General features: G+C 35.3%; 2 protein-coding genes across 2 annotated transcripts in view; both read left to right on the plus strand.

Annotated features, from left to right (window-relative positions):
* Positions 1-23,409, plus strand: part of LOC138332246 (sodium- and chloride-dependent GABA transporter ine-like) — a 143,223-nt gene that overhangs the window by 18,032 nt on the left and 101,782 nt on the right. The gene's annotated exons all lie outside the window — the stretch shown is intronic.
* On the plus strand, positions 1,477-13,722 carry LOC138332245 (uncharacterized). The gene has a single exon (XM_069280257.1). The coding sequence runs from the start codon at positions 1,695-1,697 to the stop codon at positions 10,887-10,889; it is 9,195 nt and encodes a 3,064-aa protein (XP_069136358.1). The 5' UTR covers positions 1,477-1,694; the 3' UTR covers positions 10,890-13,722.

Here is a 23,409-nt window from a genome sequence, read left to right on the forward strand (position 1 = left end):
TTCCATTAGAACTGGGTTTTTTTTCCGATATGTGTACAAATTTTAATGTTCTCTTTGACTGAATTGTCCCTTTAATCAACCGTTACACTTTAATTACCATCACCTTCTTGACAATTTAATCATTTTCATAATGGGAGTCGTTTCTTGCCATCGTCTGTCGATTATCACTGCGCGACATGGCAAAACAGCAATTGATTCTTCACTGTTAACATAGTTTACGCAGGGAATCTAGCATTTTGTTGGTGTTTTAACATCCTCTTAGGCCATTTATAATTGATATACATTTTTAGCCCACCATCATCAGATGGTGGGCTATTCAAATTGCTTTTTGTCCGTCGTCCGTCTGTCCATCCGTCCGTTAACAATTCTTGTTATCGCTATTTCTCAGAAAGTACGAAAGGGATCTTTCTTAAATTTCATATGTAGGTTTCCCTAGGGCCCTAGTTGTGCATATTGCATGTTGGGACCAATCAGTCAGCAAGATGACAGCCATCTTGGATTTTGATAGTTAAAGTTTGTTATCGCTATTTCTCATTAAGTACTGAAGGGATCATTCTCAAATTTCCCATGTAGGTTCCCCTAGGGCCCTTGTTGTGCATATTGGGATTTGGGACTGATTGATCAACAAGATGGCTGCCAGGCAGCCATCTTGGGTTTTGTAGTATGTTTGAAAAAGTTTGAAAAGTAGAGAAAAGATCCATCTTTCCATTGTCAGACATAGATCATTCTTTGGTGGGCGCCAAGATCCCTCTGGGATCTCTTGTCTTATATTATTATTGTTTCAAGAAACTTTTACTTTCTGTTTTGCAAAGGTAGTGGTCCTTTAATATTTAAGTTTTACCTTCATATTAGTCTATCTAGGTCACTAATTTGAGCTTGAAACTAAGCACAGGCATATATACGTGTGAATTAAAAGTCACTTGTAAAAATAATGACGAAAACTAACGCATTGCCCCAATTATTTTATGAATTGCAACAGAAGATTTCTTTTTCGTACAATCTGTATTTATAAAACTATTTAGGTTAAACTATCAAAATCATGTTATGGCATACCGTATATGCAGGTTAGTCAATTACACATTTGTTTTGTATTTTTAGCCCCCTAAGACCCTAGTTCTATGTCCATATTGCAATTTTAGAGCAATCAAATAATAAGATGGGTGACAGGTATTGCCATCTTGGATTTTGATAGTTGAAGTTTATTATACCTATATCTCAGAAACTACCGAAGGGATATTCTTCAAATTCCATATGTAGGTTTCTCTAGTGGCCTAGTTTTGCTTATCACATTTTTAGTCCATCATCATCAGATGGTTCGAATTCCAAGTGGGGCAGTTGCCAGGTACTGACCAGTGGTCAGTGGTTTTTCTCCGGGTACTCCATCATTCCTGGCGCATCCTTACATGACCCTTGCTATTAATAGGACGTTAAACTAATAAAACCAATTCAAGTTTTTAGAGTGTTAATGAACTTTAATCATTTTTGCACATCAAAAATTTTAGTGCTAATATTTTGATAATAACATTTACATTTGATACTTCTTCAGTTCTGTAGTCATTGACAAAGTGGAACATAGAACAAAGATAATTATGTGTGTTTGCTGTGCTGATTGTACATGCTAGTAATTGCTGATCAGTCATGTTTTGCTTTACTAATACATTGTATAATTATAATTTCAGATTTGATCTTTCTCAATGCCTAGAGGGAAGTTTTGGCGAAGAGGGCTTGCTGCAAAGAAGGGGAATGGCCACCCCTCTAACAAAGGCTTGACGAGTGACGTTGACATGGGTACGCCCCCTGTAAAAAAGGCACTGGTTGACGACATGGGTACGCCCCCTGTAGAAAAGGCACTGGTTGACGATGGTTTGAGTGTTCCATTTCAAAAATGCTTTACGAGTGACATTGACATGGGTACGCCCCCTGTAAAAAAGGCACTGGTTGACGACATGGGTACGCCCCCTGTAGAAAAGGCACTGGTTGACATGAAGGGTACGCCCCCGAAAAAGGCACTTGAAGTTGATTTGAACACTGATTTGAGCACTGGTTTGAGTACTGATTTGAGCAATGATCGAAACACTGGTTTGAACAAAGATTTAAGATGTAGTTTGAACAATAAATTAAGCAATGCTTTGACAAATTTTATGGAAACTGATTTGAATACTGAATGGAATGAATCTACCTCTGAATTGAGCAATAATTTGACAGCAGATTTAAGTACTGGTTTGATCTTAGCAAAGAATACTGAACTACAGACAGAAACCAACATTTCTCAACAGCCAACTACAGGTAGACATTTCATGAACCCAACTGTGAAAAAACCCTTAAATTCTGTTGGAAAAAACTTGAGTACCACAGTTCTGAATAAGAACAGAAAACATAAACCTTTGTATAATATTATGCTAGTCACTGCTAAGTATGAACGCATTAGAAAAAAGATTAATGGCAAAGCTATAAAAAAGCAGATAACAAACTCCAAAAGGAAAAGAAAAATAAAGAAAAAGCCTCTCTACAATATCATGCTGATAACAAATAACAGGAAAAAAAGCAAAGTTCCACAAATGTCAGCAGATGCAATTCAACCTCATCATAATACTGAAAAATGTACCAGGATGGGTAAACAAGCAATGAGAAAAAGAAACATCACAAATACAAAGAAAAAATGTTTACAGAGACAAAAATTGCCATCAAATGTTAGAAAAATAAGCAAAAACCTAGTTGTGGTCACAGAAAAGAATGCCCAATGCCCAGAAAAATGTTGCAAAAGAACTACAGGGAAAGCTAAATGCGCCAGTAACGGAAAATCAAAGGCAAATATTTGCTCAAGTAAGCAAAAGAAAGGAATACTAAAGTATAGATTGAAGGCACAAACAAATGAGCAATTGCAAATTGATCAAAGTTCTGTACAAAACTTGAAGACTGATGATACAAAACTTCCTTCAATCAAACATGAAACAAGGAAGAGAAAACCAAAAGTTGTTGGCGGAAAATTAAAACTTGATCATGAAAATACAACATCACCTGAACAAATCCGCTTAAGTGATGAAATGATGAAAGCAGTAGAGCATCGTATTGCAGAGCTATCTTTTCTAAAGCATGTAGAAGATGTTTGTGCTGAGAGAAATGTTAATTTAAAAAGAAATTCAGAGCAAGACCAAACTCATAAACTTGCTGATAGTACAGATTTTACCAGCAATCTGGATGTTATTTTTGAAAAACAAACGGGTCCTGTTACTTACTATTTTCAGAAATTATCGTTTTGCACAAAATGCAAACTGATCAGCAAGTTGGGTATTGAAACTAACATTATATCATCTGAAACATGCGACCGAAGAATCTTGGGAAAACCTCTGAACACGAAAATCATTATGGGTGATGGAAATTGTTTCTTCAGAGCCTTGTCTTTTGCGATATCAGATGAAGAAAGTCACCATAAATTATTGAGGAAAGCAGTTGTTGCGCATATGATAAAATTTCAAAATAAATTCAACAGCTATTTACGACTAGGATATAAGTCTGTACCTGAATATTTGTCGAAGAAAAGCATGCTACATGATGGTACATGGGCTACTGAAGTCGAGATCTTAGCTGCAGCAGACTTGCTTCAAACAGACATTTACATTTTTGATGAAGCAGTATATTCATGGCAGCTCTTCTCTGCAAAACAAGTAGATAAAAGAACAAAAGTGGAACTGGGAGCCATTTATATGACACATTGCGATCAGACACATTACAATGTTGTATTGTCTGTAGACACTGTATTTGCTATTGAAGGTCATGGATCAAACAAAGTCATATCAGGAGTAAATTTTATAGAAGAAAATAAATCACCAACATCTGTTGATTCAGGTGAAACTATACATTTGAGCAATGTGGTACATAATTGTGATACTATTCAAGGGAATTTTCATCAGGGCCATCACAGATTTTCTGAAAATGCAGGAAAGCAGTGTGTACTTAACAGTTTATCTGCTCTTCTATATAGTAGAGAGAAAAATATGAGTCTCTGGACAGCTGTTGATTTAGACCATACTCTTATAAAAGGAGATGAAATATATGGGTATCTAAGACAAAGTTCCACAATGAATTACGATTATCTCTCTATACCAGATATCCCACGACAAATAGAATACAATGAAAAAATGTTCAAAATAGAGTTTCAAGAATCACTATCGGGTACCTTTGGAAATGTCGAGGATTTGGATCATTTTCAGTTTGTTACACTGTTTGAAGCACTGCAGATTGCTTTAGATCAAGAAAACGTCCATGGTGCATTTATTACATTCAAAGGTAACACGTTTATTGTTGTCAAGCAAACAGCAGGATATTTTGTATTTGATTCACACTCTAGAAATAGATCAGGCTTGCAAATTTCAGATGGGAGCAGTATTCTCAAATTTCTCCATAGTGTTCAAGAGGTGTATTGTCATTGCATAAACCTGGCGAGGTCAATGAACCATTCACCACAAGATATGTTTGAAGTAACAGCTGCTTCTGTTGAACATCATCACGTTGAAACAAATTTATTTCCCCCAAATGTCAAAGTTCCTGATATGCAGAAAGATACAAGCTTAAAAGAAGACACGGAAAGATATTTGGATTCAATAATCCACGAAGCAAGGGATGTAATTAACAGTTCAAAAAACAAGCAGACACTGTTGGACAAATATTTTCAGTACCAAACAAATATGAGTAAAAATAAATTGCTACAAAGCACAAAGGATTTAGACTTTAAATCGGACAGAAAGCAATACATGAATAACTACATGAAAAAACGTAGGGCAAGTGAAGATTATAGAATCAAGGATAGAAAGTACACAGAAAAAGCCATGAAGAAAGTGAGGACATCGGAGAAATATTGTGAAAAGGAGCTTGCAGCTCAAAGAGCCACACGACAAAACCCACAAAGGAAAATGATTACTAAACAAAACACTTTAAAAAGTAAGAGAAAAGCAAGAGAAAACAAAGAGTTTTATGAGCAAGAATATAAAGCACAAAAAGCTGCTAGACAAAAACCTGACATGAAAATCAAAACTAAACAAAACACTTTAAAAAGTATGAGAAAAGCAAGAGAAGACAAAGAGTTTTGTGAGCAAGAATATAAAGCACAAAAAGCTGCTAGACAAAAACCTGACATGAAAATCAAAACTAAACAAAACACTTTAAGAAGTAAGAGAAAAGCAAGAGAAGACAAAGAGTTTTGTGAGCAAGAATATAAAGCACAAAAAGCTGCTAGACAAAAACCAGACATGAAAATCAAAACTAAACAAAACACTTTAAGAAGTAAGAGAAAAGCAAGAGAAGACAAACAGTTTTGTGAGCAAGAATATAAAGCACAAAAAGCTGCTAGACAAAAACCTGACATAAAAATCAAAACTAAACAAAACAATTTAAGAAGTAAGAGAAAAGCAAGAGAAGACAAAGAGTTTTGTGAGCAAGAGTATAAAGCGCAAAAAGCTGCAAGACAAAAACCTGACATGAAAATTAAAACTAAACAAAACACTTTAAGAAGTAAGAGAAAAGCAAGAGAAGACAAAGAATTTTGTGAGCAAGAGATGCAAGCAAAGAAATTAAAACGAATGGATCCACTGCAATTAGACTGTGAAAGAATATTGAAACAAGAAAGTCGGAAAAGGTGTAGAAATAATGAAAGGGACAACGACAAAGTTGTAAAAGGTATTAAACGAACAAGCAGCAATTTTTGCGAACATGAGGCAGAACTTTCAATAAAAAGAAAAATGGGCGAATCTATTGAACAATGTATTGAAAAATTCCACAAGAGGGCAGCAGAAGGTCCACTTTTTGTGTGTACATGTTGCCATCAAACATGGTTTCCACGGAGTGTTGTTAAGCTTTCTAACACAAATATCAGTGAACAAAGTAAAACCTATTGTACAGGATTGAAATCACAAAATGAGGAAGAATGGCTGTGCAGAACTTGTTTAGTATCACTGAAGGAGGAAAAAATTCCAAGACTCTCTCGAAAAAATGGAATGATATGGCCTATAAAGCCAGATGTGTTGCAGTTGCACCCTCTTGAAGAAAGACTGATATCACAGAGAATACCTTTTATGCAAATAAGAGAGTTGCCTAGAGGAGGTCAGCTGTCAGCTAAAGGAAATGTGGTAAATGTGCCTGTTGACATTCAACCAACAGTAAATGCTTTACCAAGACAGATTGATGAGCATGTAACCATTGCAGTTAAGTTGAAAAAACGTTTATCTCATAAATCGGCCTGCTTTACTGAAAATGTTCGCCCAAATGCTGTTATGAATGCACTACAATGGCTAATGGAAAACAGTGAGATGTATAAAAATGCAGGATTAAGTATCAACACTTCATGGAAAGATGATGTTCAGAGTGATCCAAGTGAGATAATATCTGAATACACAGGTAAATCACAATTAAATGATGACAGAGATATTGAAACTGCTGAAGACCAGTTTTGTGAAATTTCATCAGATGAATGTATCCAAGGAAATTCTGATACACTTGTTGATGAAGCTGACACTGATACCAACAAAGTGTATGTATTTGCACCTGGTGAAAACCAAAGACCCCTTAGTTTGTATGAAGATAAAGATGCAGAATATCTTTGTTTCCCAACAATATTTTGTGGTCAGAAAAGGAAAGAAAACACTGAACGCCAAACTCCTGTTCATTACAGTGATATTGCAAAATGGGAACTGAGAAGTGTTGATAGGAGGGCTGCTCATTCTGTTCCGAACATATTTTTCAAGTTGAAAAAAATACAAGCAAAACAAATAAGTGACAAAGTCAACCTTGCGCTTCGGCGATGTAAATCTGATGGCAAAACTCTGACTGCAGGTCAAGCAAGAGATTCATCAACAACAAATGAAATTGTAAGGTTGAATGAAGGCTATTACATATTCAGAACATTACGCAATTCTCCAGCATACCTGTCATCAAAAAAGAAAGATGTTTTTGCAATGATAAGACAACTTGGTCTGCCTACATGGTTCATGTCTTTATCATCAGCAGATACAAGATGGCCTGATCTTCTCAAAACCTTGGCTCAGTTAGATGGGAAAACTCTGTCAAATGATGATCTTAGAAAAGTAGACTGGAATTTCAAAACAAATTTAGTTCAAAAAGATCCTGTTACCTGTGCAAGATTTTTTGACAACAGAGTTCAACTTTTTGTCAACTCGTTCCTAAAAAGTCAACACAATCCTATTGGTGATGTCACCGACACATTTCGTAGAGTAGAATTCCAAAACAGAGGCTCACCACACATTCATATGCTTTTATGGACTGAAAATGCCCCAAGATATCCAGACGATAATGTAGAAAGCCTCATTGCATATGTTGACAAGTATATTACCTGCTCCTTACAAACAGACAATTCTGAACTAGCAGAACTAGTACAACTTCAGGTTCATAAACATTCTAAAACCTGCAAAAAAGGTGGTAAACCAGTGTGTAGATTTGGGTTCCCATTACCTCCTTTACCAAGAACTATGCTTCTAGAACCACTGGAAACTGATGTTGCAGAATATAGAAAAAAATACACAGATCTTCAGAAGAAAATGAATGAATACAAAGATGGCTGCAGTTTAAGTTTTCTGGATTTCTTACAAACAATAGTGCAAATGGAAGAGACAGAATATATAAAATGTATCAGAGCATCACTGAAAGGTCCTAAAATATTTCTCAGGAGAAACCCTGCTGAAATGAGGGTGAATTACTACAATCTAGCTATACTCCAGGCATGGCATGCAAACCTAGACATTCAGTTTGTTTTAGATCCCTACGCATGTGCTACCTACATAGTATCTTACATCAGTAAGTCTCAGAGAGGTATTAGTGCTTTACTTGAAAAAGCCTCACAAGAAGCAGTAGAAGGAAATATGGACCTAAGACGTCAAGTCAGGCATATAGGCAATAAGTTCTTGAACTTTGTAGAAGTCAGTGCCCAAGAAGCTAGTTACTTGATTCTGCAAATGCCACTCACACAAGCTACAAGAGATGTTGTTTTTATAAATACTTCCCCTCCTGATGAAAGGGTGTTTCTCTTGAAAAGTCAAGAAGATTTGGAAAATCTACCTGAGAATTCGACTGATATCAAAGCAGATAATATGATTACTAGGTACACTAAAAGACCAAAACAACTTGAGAATTGGTGTTTAGCAGATGTAGTATCTGAACTTGAAGTAGCATTTCCTAAGGAAGAATTTCCAAGGGCAGATAAAATATCGGAACACAATGAAGATGATACATTTGAAGAAGAAAACTTTGAACAAGAAGATGTTTTAGTTCACTTAAAGAACGGAATAAAGATACGAAGAAGAAAGAACAAAAGAGTTATACGATATGTTGGTTACAGCAAGAAAACTAACTCTGAACAGTACTTTCGAGAAAGAATTCTTCTTTTCCTGCCATGGCGCAATGAGAGTACCGACATAATTAATGGGTACACAACCTTCGAACAACATTATAAAAGCAAAGCTAACATCATTAATGTTATACAAAAGAAATATGAAAACTTTGTTGATGAACTGGAACAAGCCAGACTTCAAGCAGAATGTGAACTTGATGATTTCGATGAAGTTGCTCCAAATACAGAGCATAATGAAGCAGAAGATGCAAACATAGGTCCACAGCCTTCAGAGCAGTTCGTACATTTTGATCCAGACACACAATGTCATAAAGAGTATGATATAGGTCCAGATATTGGTTTACCTGCTAAAACCTCAGATGTGCAAACGAGCCCAGTCCGAATCTCTGAACAACAATACCATAGACTTCTACAGTCTTTAAATTGCAAACAAAGAGAATTTCACAACCATGTCAGTCACTGGATCCAACATAGAGATGAACCACTGTATGCATTTTTAACTGGAGGTGCAGGAACAGGAAAATCAGTTGTTATTGAAAGCATTTATCAGACTTTGCATAGAGCTCTTTGTTCAGAAGAAGGAGAAAATCCGGATGATGTTCGAATTTTATTATGTGCCTATACAGGAAAAGCAGCATATAACATCAACGGAATGACCATAGCATCAGCATTTCACAAAAAAATGTACCAAACACAGCAAAACATGTATTCAGATGAATTGAACACCTACAGAACAAAGTACAGAAATCTTTCTGTTATCATCATAGATGAGATATCAATGGTTGGAAACAAGCTACTAGCATTTATCCATGAGAGACTGCAGCAGTTGACTGGTACTAAACAAGATTTTGGAGGTGTCAGTATAATTGCTGTTGGTGATTTGTACCAGCTTTCGCCAGTTGGAGATTCCTGGATTTTCAAAGACCTGTCATGTCCAGGCCAAGGCCTTGCAAAAAACCTGTGGAAAGAACACTTTACAATGTTTGAGCTTACTGAAATAATGCGACAAAAGGATGACCTTATATTTTCTGAACTACTTAACAGACTGCGACACAATCAGTTGACAAATGAAGACAAACAATTAATTTTTTCACGTCAAATTGAAGTAAGCGCAATGCATTACCCACACGCAGCTCCTCATCTTTTCATTGAAAATAAATTTGTTGATGATTTTAACAATAATTTCATGCAAAATCTTGCTACAAGTAAAGTAAATGTCAAAGCTGATACAGATGTTTTATCACAAACCAAACTGTCACAAGATGTCAAAAAGACCCTGATAGAAAATCTTCCAGACAAACAAGCCAATACTGGACAATTGAAAACTAATTTAACTGTTGCTGTCAATATGATATATGATATTTCTGTAAACATTGATGTTGCTGATGGGTTGACAAATGGCAGTACATGCGTGGTAAAACACATTGAATATAAATATTCAGCAGTCAGACCAGCAATTGTATGGGTATTATTTGGCGAAGAAAAAATTGGAGCAATGAGAAGACATCAATACCAGCATTTATTTGGAAATAATATAGAAACATCCTGGACACCCATCTTTGAAACAAAACGAACTTTTATGTATAACAGAAAAACATTTGAAAGAATACAGTTTCCACTTCAACCTTCTGCTGCAAAAACTGTTCACAAGGCACAAGGTGCAACCCTTGACAAAGTTGTAGTAAGTTTGTCACAAAGTAGAAAACGCAAAATTCCACACATTCATTATGTAGCACTCTCTCGAGTTAGATCACTTAACAACTTACACATCATTGATTTCAATGAAGGAAGTCTATCAAAAGACAATGATGTTGATACAGAGATGCAAAGATTAAATGACAATGGATTAAAGTTGTGTTTTACTCCACTATATAATGTTGAAATGCAGGGTAAATTTCTTTTCAACAATGCCAGATCATTTCACAAACATTTCCCTGACATAAAGTCTGACCCCAATGTTTATGCAGCTGATGTAGTTGGAATAGCTGAGTCTTGGCTTTGTAGTAGTGATAGAAATGATGCATTTCACTTACAAGGGTTTAATATGTTCAGAAATGATGCCTCGCATTCGCAGACTAGACCTCATCATGGACTCATTACATTTGTCAAATCCTCTTCACATGTCAGCAAATATGAAAATTATTCTACAGAAAACATTGAATTTTCTTACCTGTCATTCAACCTGTGTGATTCTGAAGTGCAATGTGTTGTTATTTACAAAAAGCCTGCTTGTCCAATTTCACACTTTTATACTATCATGAAGGACCACTTAGTACCACTTTTAAAGTTAAATGAAAACCTTGTCATTATGGGAGATTTCAATGTAGATTTAACAAAAGCTGGATGTAACACTTTCATAACGTTTATGGAATCAACATTCCACTGCACACAAAGTATCAATCAGTCAACTACTAAAATGAAATCACAATTGGATTTGATATTTACAAATTTTGGCGAGAGAGAAACTGGTGTGTTGGAAGCATATTGGTCTGATCATAATATGGTGTATTGTGCTGTGAAATCAATTATTTAAAACCCGCCTTGGAATATTGGTAATGTTATTGACATGCATCTCATTAATGAGATGCATGTCAATTACAACACCTGGGTGGTTTGTCAGAGAATGGGTTTCCACCAATTTTTAACCCTATGCTTGTGACGCCTATGTAGTGAACATCTACATGGCACTCGGTTGCATAGAGTATTTCTATATACCTTAAATTGCAATAATTTGGATGTTGGAAATTTAATGCGCAAATTTAACTATGATGGAATCAAAAATACTGGCTTAAGGGTATCTTAGTATCGCTTTGGATGAAATAAATAAGGATTACATCAAACTAGAAATATGAACATAGTGGTTTACATTTGTACACTGTTGATTCCTGCATTAAACACTGCCAACTGCTTAATTTGATATATAGCACAAAAAAATGCAAAATTTAAAAGCATCCTTTTTTTATTCCAATCACACAAAATATATTTATTGTGTAGAAATACCCAATTTACGGTAATAGCCTAGAGGCACAATGTATTTGTCCATCTGTTTACCATTAATTATAACCATTTCTTTTATGGGTGTTTTGGTATATTGAGAATCAGGTTCACTGCAGAAAGTTTGCTTAATTTAATTAGATAGTGTTTAATGTATCTATAAAACTGTTGAATTAAATCCTTGTTCTGCTTACATGATGATAAAACTGTTGCACATGATATGCTGATGAAATAATATACTGATAGAATTTGTTTTGTTTAATTTGCATTATGCTATCCAAGAAATCTTTCTTTTATCATTTACTGATATCTATTTGACTAAGTTTTATAAATCAAGTCAACTTGCTTCTATTTAAGAGTTTTGTATATGAAATGTAAAGTTAAAATATTTGAACTTAATTATAAAAAAAAACTGCTGTACATGTAATATTTTCACCTTTTATTGTAGTGGCCAATATGAAGGTTTTGTAAAAACAATTTTGAACAATCTTTCCAACAATTGTGTACTTTACTGCTTGTTGAATCTGGTATTATATGCATATGGCCATGTGTTGTAAAACAGTAATGTTCAGTACAAAAGAAGATTGTTCTCTTAGGACCAATTGGTGAATTTTCATATAAAATGTATAGAAAATATTCCAGGATTCTAAGTTTTAATAACATAATTGCAATTTTTCACCAAACTTAATTAAATCTTATGTACATGTTCCATTTCATTATTCTGAGGTTTCGATGCTAATACATGTATTTGAACCTCTTCCTATTTTTTCATATCAGAACAATTCACTATATATTCATATATTTTCAATTAAACCTCTACCTCTAATATTTATCAATACTATCTATTTTTATGTAATTTTGCAGCATTGTTTTGCTATGCGCATATATATCAAGGATCATAAAAGATTCAATATGGATGTAGTAAAAAATTATACAAAATTATTCAAATCTATAAGGCTTATTATCCAGTCTCATAATGTTGGGTCAAACACTGGAAAGTGAACTATAAGAAAAATTACATTGCATACTAAAGAACTAGCATGAAGTACAATACTTGAGCAGTTTTAAACAAAATGTCATTAACTCTATCCATGAAAGCTTCATTTCATAAATAAAGAAAGGTAAGTATCAGGTAGAGGGGTCACTGCCGCAGCTCTAAAATGCTCGTAAACTCACTCTCTACCGATGAACTGTATAAATCAAACTACATTTAATGTAGTAAAATGGAAGTGAACAGGATAGATGTTTTTGTCATGATTACACATGTTACAAGCTAATATGTGTAAATATTCCACTTATGGATTACTCCATGTGAATGTATTGTCTACTTCATCAATATTTTCTTCAAAACTTTCATCAAATACACAAAGAGAATGTTTTATTGCTCTTGAAATATACTGTGCATATATCAATTATTAGCTATGGTACACTTTTCATATCACTAGCAATATTCATAGCTTGTTTTTCCCTTCCATGATAACTAACCATAATCATAATTTACAAAACAGTCATTGCATATATCTTATAAAAAATTGCTGCATTTTTAAGTTACCAGGTATGATATTTATTTTTTGTAACTGCTTTTATACACAATTTAGTAGCATTTAGTGAATTATTGTTTTACATACAATATGATAATGTACCAAATAAGTGCAATCATGAATTTAACATTTTTAAAACAAATCAGCAATTATTATAGTAAAACATACCATTTACATATGATAATATCATATGGGATATTCTCAAACTGTACATGAACATCAATTTTCCTATTATTGAAACTTGTTATTACAGGAATACAAATAGCTAGCTATACTACTCCACAAACCAAAATAGCATCCTTTTTTAATGTAAATTCTGTATATCATTGTAGTTTTCGCTATGTTTTGATGCATAAACCTTCAGTTATTTTTTTCAATTCCTGTTACTCCCAATAAAAGGTTTAATGAAATATATTTTGTATGTTTTCTTTCCATTGTCTAGTTTTACCAATGTGATTTCACTGAAACTCGCCTGAAATGCAAGATGGCCGCCACAGCTGCTATCTTGAAAACACATTTTGAACTTCCTCTCAAGTTCTACCAGTGCGATTTAGCTGAAACTTGCATGAAATGATCCTTACATGGTCCTGACAAAGTGTTGTTATTTTTCGGGTTGATCCAAAATCCAAGATGGCAGCCACAGCCGCCATCTTGAAAACACATTTTGAACTTCTTTTCAAGTTCTACCAGTGCGATTTAGCTGAAACTTGCATGAAATTATCCTGATATGATCTGGTTGATCCCAAATCGAAAGTGGCTACCATAACACCATATATGATTAATTTGACTATTGCCGAGGTAGTCAGATGACCGTTAAGGCCCTTTGGGCCTCTTGTTGTTTTACCTGTGTATGACATATATATATATGTATGTAATATATGTTCCTAGGTATGATCAGGTGTATTTTATTTCCATTTGCTTTTAAATCTTCATTTTAAAAAATGGAGGTGACAATAAAAAACCTAGAGCATAGATGTACGGGGTTTCCATAATTCAAATCACAATCCAATTAATGGATGTCCTAACCTGATTGACAGTAAGACAATAGCAAATACCCGATATAGTCCACCGAATAGCAAATTGCCCGCGGCCAGGTAATTGCAGGTGAGTTCGATGAATGGCGGCGTGTACAGGTAAACAACATCCTGGTCAAGGTATTACATAACCATCAAACAAAAGGCATGGCTAATGATATATCTATAATATCGGTGTATCTACTCGTATATCGATTAAAAATTGAATGCGACCGCACGGTCTGAAAAAAATAGTTTGTTTTGCTTAATATCTCAATTATATGATCTTTTATAATATCAAAAGTAAATTCTTTCTACCACATGTTGAAACGTTTTACGGTATTGCAATAAATGTATCTCGATTTATTCGGTTAGCAACACACAACACAATGTTTGTAATGATCAAACATCGGTGTGTACGTATGTCAAGCATAATATCCTTGATGCTCTAATCAAGGATTTCTTAAATTGTAACGTAAAATTTCATTTTACACTCACAAACTTTGCAATTCACAATGTATCAAAGATACAGACTACAGGAAAATGTTATCTTATTAAAGCTAATTCGTTGCTGAACTCCTCGACAAAAAACTCTGAAACTTTTGTTTCTGTGTGGATTTTCTTTCATAATTACACGAAGATACCTGCTATTAGAGCATAAAATAGAGTATTTGAAACATCGAATTTCACTCTTTTAGTTATTTATATTAGAGACAACGTTATTGTACGATTAACTTCACTCAAAAGTAATCATAATAAAAATCTTTGATCGGCTTTTCCTGTGACCGTCGATGTAAGTGATAGCACATCAGTTATAGTACAGCTATAAGCCACGGACTATTATGACGTCACACGGTTTAGAGCTAGAAAATATGCATGATCGGGTGGTAGAAAATTTGACCTCGATATCTGCGGTTTACAGGTTAATCCGGTCGCGCGCGGCACGGAGAGGTTTCTACACGGTCTGATAAAGCCATTTCCAGCATAAACTGAAATTATTATTTTTGACTGCACAAACCCTTTAAGTCTCTGGTTTAAATACTTGTAGATGACTTGTGTGAACATTCTGAAGATTACTATACATAACGTAACCACCCGTCCAGCCAATCCCGTACTTCGCTAAGATTTCAACCAATTTGCAACTCATAAAGAGATCATTTTTACGTCTACTAGCAACTTTCAATGTTAATGTTCCCTTTCAATATCTTTGTCTATAAAGAGTATACAATTATTGTCGGCCATTTTCTCGCTTCGTGCTCCTACTAGTGCCGCCTAAATACAATGAAATATAAGCGCCCCGTAAGTCGAGCCTCGTAAGTCAGGGCGCATCACGATTCCGTTAACCTTCTCCACCGTGTATAGGTCTAGTGTGAATTCCTGTCTAAACATGATAATCACACTAGCAGACATGGCGAGAACCTGTAAGTGCTGTGACACTTGACCTGTCACTCAGAGAGGGAGGGAGAGAAAGAAAGAAAGAAAGAAAGAGAAAGGGATAATTAAATATGCAGAAAAATGTTAATCGCAAAGATGAATACAAGTATGTGTTACTTTTTACTACAGTCTTTAGAAAGAATGCATAAATCATTGAAAAAAAAGGTAAGAAATCTACACGAAAGTTTTACCCTCATTAAATATACATAATTATCCACCAGCCTCCGCATCCAGGTGAAATTGTACAGGGTTACGTTGTTCATCGCGGTTCTCACAGTTACGCTTTCGTCCCGTATTGCTTAACATTTTATAAGAAAACGAAAGTTCATGACAATGCTATTTAATAATTAAAAAAATCAGAGAAACGTAGCAACAATCCCCAATCGCTGAAAATACGTTTTTGAGAATCACAGGTAGGTGTGTCGAGCGCCGTATGCAAGCATTGATAGTGATGAGCTGCGCTGCCTCTCATAGGGCGATTACGTCACGCACCAAATAAGTCTCGTTACCACAATACATGTCCTGGCACCGAAATGCGGATATCTAGGTGTCCGGCAACTAATGACTCCGAGTGTCTTGAAAGGAGAACACACCTCATGTTATCGTGACACAAATTCTTTGATAGTAGAGTATAGTTTTCCTTTAGCTAGATGACTCTATGTCATGGTACCATTTTTCAATAATCTTTGTTGAAGTTAAAAGTTAATGGCTTAAGTTAAAGCCGATTCCAAACAGTACATACAAATTAATGATAACGGCCTTCTAGCGTAGATAATAATACTTGACGAAAATAAAAGATCCACGACTGCTTGACCCGCGGGCAATTTTCACGGATCGCTGCGCATGTTACATGTTCCTGCGCGGTAGCAAGTCAGATACAATGGAGTTTGTTTTGACAGTGATTTTAGCATGAACTTGCATATATATTTCACTTTTCATAACGTAGACAAAACGTACAATACAGTGTATTTAATTAAATAAATGCATGTCAGTTTGCATCATGCATATTGTAATTGTATTCAAGGGACGTGCATTTGATATTTATTTGTGTCTTCTCTGTACGATACGACATATCATATAGAATTACCGTCGGTATAGTAGATTTTGTAATGTTCATTTTGAATAAATAGCACTTGTTCCAAAATACGCCTCAAATAATGTTGTGATATATATAAATCAGTCATTCAAGAAATGTACACAATTTCGTTAATCAAAACAGATTCCACAATATGCATAACTTCGACAAATAATTTTGTTAATCAGCCATTCAAGAAATGTACACAATTTCGTTAATCAAAACAGATTACGTACGTTATCAGAAACATATCTATATATTATATTTATAACGTAATAATCAATAAACTTAAATTACAAAATATGTTAAAAACCATCAAATCTTTGTACAGTGTAGTTAAACTATGACCGATTCCAAGGATTTAAACGTCCTTGCCGATTTCATCACAACCCTAATATGTAAGGAATTTTCAATAAATTTATACAGTGAATGCAAACTTTGGAGAAAAAGAACTGTACATATAGTAACTGAAAACTATATATATTCCATGCTCAGTTGCACAGCACATGCGATACGGTAGCGATACAGTGACAGCGCTACCGCCAGTCGACTATATCTTGGGAGCCGTGCTCTCGTTATGGGTGAGTGGTCAACACACTAGCGAAGCTCGCCCGCCGGCTTACTGCGCTGTCGCCGTAGGGGGTCAATGAGAACAATAGGCAGTGGTATTTCCACGACAAAAATAACGTTTTCAAAAAAAAATAACGTTTCCAACGATACTCGTAACGTGGTCACGTAAATATTCACATGTTCTGTTGATGCTAACAAAGTTTCACATAAAAATCACGTAACATTCTGGCAATAACATGGGAAACAAAATCATTAACAATCATTGCTGACACTAACACGTGAAATGAAATGAATAACAATGCAAAATAAATAATAACATCAGCCACTAAATCTAACATCATTTAAAAAAGACAAACGCATGCAAAGATAGAGATAACAAAGCAGCAAAAGTATAACGTGTGCTAGAAAATAATAACATGCTTTTAGTTTAAGATAACTAAAATTTTGATAATAACAGTAAAACAGATATAACCAACATAAATAGTTAGAAAATCACGAATATGGTTAAAATAACAGTTTAAGAACGAAAATTAACAGAACAGGGCTACCAGTGGATATCTACGTGTATTGAACTATGAAATACATTTAAAACATTTTCTTTTCGTTATGTTAGTTCTTGAAATCAGAAACATATACAGTCAAACCTGTCTATAACGACCACTGAAGGGGAGACAGAAAAACGGTCACTATAGACAGGTTGCCTTTATAGACAGGTTGGGGCTTTCGTGCCAACCAACGAGCCAGTAAATAAAACAGAATTATATTAATACAAAACACACCTGCTACTGGATGTTTATATATTTATTGCCATGCATTATTTAAGAAATAATTAATTGTGTCAATATATTTCCGTGATTTGTGTTCGTTTTATTTTAATGCAACCGGAAATTTCGATCATAACAAAATCAACTCGTTTTGATACATAGATTTTTTCAGCTATGAACAAAATCATTACCTTATTACTGACATCACATGGCCTGGAATTATCTGTGAACGATTATTATCAGACAATGTATGCGTGCAATATTTTTTTACAACACATTCTCGCTGGCAAGTCGTATGTAATGTTGCCGTGTAACCAGTTTTGACGGATTAATCTCGGAACATGAAAGATCGATTTGGAGGCGTTTTCTCACAATATACGGCTTCAAAACTATTAAAATCACAAAGCAGGTACACATATTAACTTTCAGTAACATTTCTACCAAGTAATGGGACCGTATTTTATTTATAAACACATCGAGAATACCCGAGTTACATCGGGCGATAATCCGACTGACTCTAATCGTAAAGAAGTCGAACGTAAATTTATAGGCCTAATTTGAAATAGCTTAAGTACAGGCCATTTCTTAGTAATAAAACAATGCTAAATATCGACAATGAATAACGGAACACATTAAATAAATCGGCATGTTTTATTTTGCCTACCGTATCATCCGAGTTGTGGCTTCAAAATCACGCTTTACGAGTGATCTTTTCGTGCACATGGCGTTCGCGACCAAACTTAATTTCAGTCTTTGATAGGCATAAACGGTCTTTAAAACTTCCATCCTTAAGTTGGCAACCATATTTGTACCTCAAATGTTACGACCGCTAGGTTATAAACCAAACAGTACTGTATAAACAATTCATAGCTTGGGCTTCAGTAATGGCTGCCATTTGCTTACAAAGGGAGTTAATTACCGGAAGTAGGTCAAAGGGACGCTACTACACACACACTGTACTCGGTACTCGAAAAGTCGATCTCAGCGACCGGTCGTTATACAACTTTGACGGGGCTAAAACGACCGGTCGTTAGCCACATTAGACAGGTGGTCGTTATGCAGAGTGCCATTATATAGTAAAAACGCACGGGGAGTCTAAAAACCGGTCGTTATAGACAGGCGGTCGTTATATACAGGCGGTCGTTAGAGCAGGTTTGACTGTATACATATATATTTCTGTTGAAATCCATAGGCCTAGAGAGAATTTTTATTTATACAGAAACATATTCAAATGAATAATTATATAACCATCATTTTTCTAATTCGTCCCTTTTTAGATCACATTATGAAAATGGAATATTCCCGAGGTTTGATAATTTATAAAGTTGTTAAAACAGAGATAAGATTTCTAGTTAAATGTACCAGAAACATAAATAACGTATACATGTTTCCGCTTATCTACATATGTATTTAGCCTGATTTCAGTTGTAATATTTCCTATTATATATGTAATTAAATCGTCAACATAACTGTATACTGTATATATATTTGTAAAATTCTCGTAACCCCATTTCAGGAATACATATGTGTCCCCCTTTTTGCTATAACCCCACTACAAAACACCTCACTGCCGTTGTCCTCGTGACGTCACATCTGGTTATTCCTCAAATCAGCGGCCGATTCCCTGATTAGCAGTCGATATACAGGTAAAAATCGAGCACTTAGGAGGGCTGTATCTCAGTACTGAAGCGGCCGATTTTGATGCGGTTTTCAACATTCTTGTCAGGAGATCAAACAGAATAACATATCTAAATATTATTTTCCGTTCCGTGTACACTTTAAGAAAGAATTGTATTATTCTAAAGTGTCTCATTTACCCAAAATTTTAAGAAATAACAAATTATTACAACGTCTCTTTACTGATAATAACAGATTGAAGTCAAACACGACTGTACTCGATGCGAAGTTTCCACTTTACACGTACATGTACGTTTACAAATTACGTGTACAACCGTATGTATTAAGAGAGAATTGTATTATTGTAAGTGTCAAATTTATCCGATATTTCAAAAAATAACAAACAAAATGTCACAACACTTTATTGACATTATTACCATCCCAATGTCATATTTTAGTGAAGCGATCAGACGTATACTGGTACTTTAAATAGTATCATGGTATTGAAATGACGAATTAAAGATTTTCAAACAAACACATTTAAAATACATTAAATCAAATTTACATCTATATACTTGATTTCTATTATCGATATTTCATAACTCAACAATTGTAATAAGTAACATTTTATAGTGTTTCCCGCATCAAACACAAGTTTAAGTTTGTTTTATTTTTCAGATTGCCGAAAGGCTCTTCCGCTTACCATGGAAAATGTATTCTCACATAGCTAAGGGCAAATTTCCTTAACTTTAGATTTAAAATCCTACTCCTCCTTCATCCTTAGATGGATGGCAACCAAATTTATTATGAAACATCACTGGGGAAAAACAATCATATTTATATAAATAAGATAGGTCCAACCACTAGTGGCAGAGGGCCAGGTCCCCATGCCAAAAGGGCAAATTTCCTTAATTTTAGCTTTAAAATCCTACTCCTCCTTCATCCTTGGATGGATGGCAACCAAATTTGGTATGAAACATCATTTGGGAAGGACAATCATTTTTTTTTATAAATGAGATAGGTCCAACCCCTAGGGGCAGAGGGGCGGGGCGCCAAAAGGGGAAATTTTCTTAATTTAAGCTTTAAAATTCTACTCCTCCTTCATCCTTGGATGGATTTCATCCACATTTGGTGTGAAACATCATTTGGAAAGGGCAATCATAATTTGTATAAACAAATTAGGTCTGACCCCTGGGGACAGAGGGGTGTGGCTCAGAAGGGGAACTTTGATAAAATTTGGTTTAAAATCCTACTCTTCCTTAACCTTGAGTGGCTTCGTAACATATTTGGTGTAAAACATCATTTGGGAAGGACAATCATATTTTGTATAAAGATTTTGGTATTCCAAGATGGCCACTGGCCCACTTCCTGTTTTCAGGTTTCGGTCTCTGATCTCAATGAAAATTGGTCTATAGGTTTTAAGGGATGGAGAACAACATGCAAACATTTTTGTAAAGATTTGGGTATTCCAAGATACCTATTTCAGAAACTTACATATTCAACTAAGGAGTTCCTTGTTTTGCTTATACTACTTGATACTGTGACTTTGTTGTTTTGAGCCATGAGCCAAATGACCGTTAAGGCTCATGGGCCTCTTGTTAAACTTCGCAAATTTATTTGCAAAACTCTTGAGTCTTTTTTTTTTTTTTCGTTCTTTGTACATTAATAATATTTAACATAACAAGAACAATATTATGCAGCATGTCTGTAAAAACGTTTTTATATTTTAAGCTCACCTGGCCTGAAGGGCTGGTGAGCTTATGTCGTGGGGCGGCGTCCGTCGTCCGTCTGTCGTCGATCGTCCATCCGTCGTCCGTTCGTCAACATTTCCTTTAAATCGCTACTAGTCATAGAGTTCTGCATGGATTGTAACCAAATTTGGCCACAAACATCCTTGGGGGAAGGGGATCAGAACTTGTGTAAATTTTGGCTCTGACCCCCTAGGGGCAGGAGGGGCGGGGCTCAATAGGGGAAATAAAGGTAAATCCTATAAATCGCTACTTGTCCTAGAGTTTTGCATGGATTGAAACCAAATTTGACCAGAAACATCCTTGGGGGAAGGGGAATAGAGTTTGTATAGATTTTGGCTCTGACACCCGGGGGCAGGAGGGACAGGGCCAATATGGGAAATAGCAATTAATCCGATAAATTGCTAATAGTCAAATACACGGAGTTGAAAAACAAAGATAAAGAAGGAAAAAATCGGGACCGCAGAATTTTATGCAAATAACCGAAATATTCGAATAACCGTTTTTCGATTATGTGGAGTCCTCTGTAGTTCTGTTTGGATTTTAACCAAATTTGGCCCAGAAACATCCTTGGGGTTAACAGAATTCGTATATATTTTGGCTTTGACCCCCTGGAGCAGAAAGAGTGGGGCCCAATAGGGGAGATAGGTCCGACCGTTAGGGGCAGAGGGGCGGGGCCCCAAAAGGGCAAATTTTCGTAATTTTAGCTTTAAAATCCTACTCCTCCTTCATCCTTGGATGAATTTCATTGGAGAAAGACAATAATTTTTTTTATAAATGAGATAGGTCTGACCCCTAGGGGCAGAGGGGAGGGGGCCCAAAAGGGCAAATTTTCTTAATTTAAGCTTTAAAATCTTACTCCTCCTTCATCCTTGGATGGATTTCATCCATAATTGGTGTGAAACATCATTGGGGAAGGACAATCATATTTTGTATGAACGAGTTAGGTCTGACCCCTGGGGACAGAGGGGTGTGGCTCAGAAGGGGGAACTTCAATGAAATTTATCTTTAAAATCCTACTCCTCCTTAACTCTTGAGTGGCTTTTTTCCATATTTGGTGTAAAACATCATTGGGGAAGGACAATCATATTTTATATAAAGATTTTGGTAATCCAAGATGGCCACTGGCCCACTTCATGTTTTCAGGTTTCGGCCTCCTGTTTCACTGAAAATGGGTCTATAGGGGTTTTAAAGGATGGCGAACAACATGCAAACATTTTCGTAAAGATTTTGGCATTCCAAAATGGCCGCTGGCCCACTTCCTGTTTTCAGGTTTCGGTCTCTGATCTCAACGAAAATTGATCTATAGGGGTTTCAAGCAATGGCAAACAACATGCAAACATGGGGATGGAACGGCGGGGGTCCAAAATTGGAGCTTTGCTGAAATTTGGCTTTTAAATCTTACTCCTCCTTAATCCTTGAATGGGTTACAACTATATATGGATGAAGGGCTACCAAGTTTGTTCAACAAATGACCTTTACTTATTTCAGAAACTTACTTATTCAACAAAGGAGTTCCTTGTATTACTTATTTTAATTTTTAACCACTACTTTATACTGTGACTTTATTGTTTTGTGCCATGAGTCAGATGACCGTAAAGGCCCATGGGCCTCTTGTTATATTTTAAGCTCACCTGCCCTGAAGGGTATACTGTGACTTTATTGTTTTGTGCCATGATGACCGTTAAGGCCCATGGGCCTCTTGTTTCTAAAATAATGCTTTTGACATTCATGTTCTGTAAGACAGTTTTGTTAATATTTGAATTGCTTTCGCAGAAATAATAATAATAGCTAGAAACATATATACATATTTGATATATGTTTCTGAAAATAATAATAAAAAAAGTGAAAATCACATTAAGTTTTATAGTTTTGATAATTAATACATTTATTATTTCTGTAAATACGAAGTATTTCAGAACATTTTCACGGATCGGAGCGTCATGTATGAGATCTTGTTACTGTACATATTTCTATTTCAACCACATCTAACAAATATATATACAACCAAAAGAGATATAAAATGCAATACAATACACTTATTCATTTTTTTATTTCATAGATGGTATAATGATGGCTTCTACACGAAGTGGTTAACGTAATATCCTAGGAGAAAAGTCATGAAGGTTAAATCCGGATCGTCAAAGCGTCTCACCGGCATTTGGTTCTATTTTTAATGATAAACGTTAGTGGAAATGGATCCTGCTAGCGATTAACGCAAACGATTTCTAATGCAAATGATTATAAACGCAACTTCCGATTAACGATTGCTAACGGAACGATAACGATTAACGTTA

This window comes from Argopecten irradians, chromosome 9 (assembly GCF_041381155.1).
Source record: "Argopecten irradians isolate NY chromosome 9, Ai_NY, whole genome shotgun sequence".
Classification (NCBI taxonomy): domain Eukaryota; kingdom Metazoa; phylum Mollusca; class Bivalvia; order Pectinida; family Pectinidae; genus Argopecten; species Argopecten irradians.

What these genes read in the sequence shown, in the direction of transcription:
- LOC138332245 (XM_069280257.1), top strand. Translation starts at nt 1,695, where the DNA reads ATGCCTAGAGGGAAGTTTTGGCGAAGAGGGCTTGCTGCAAAGAAGGGG.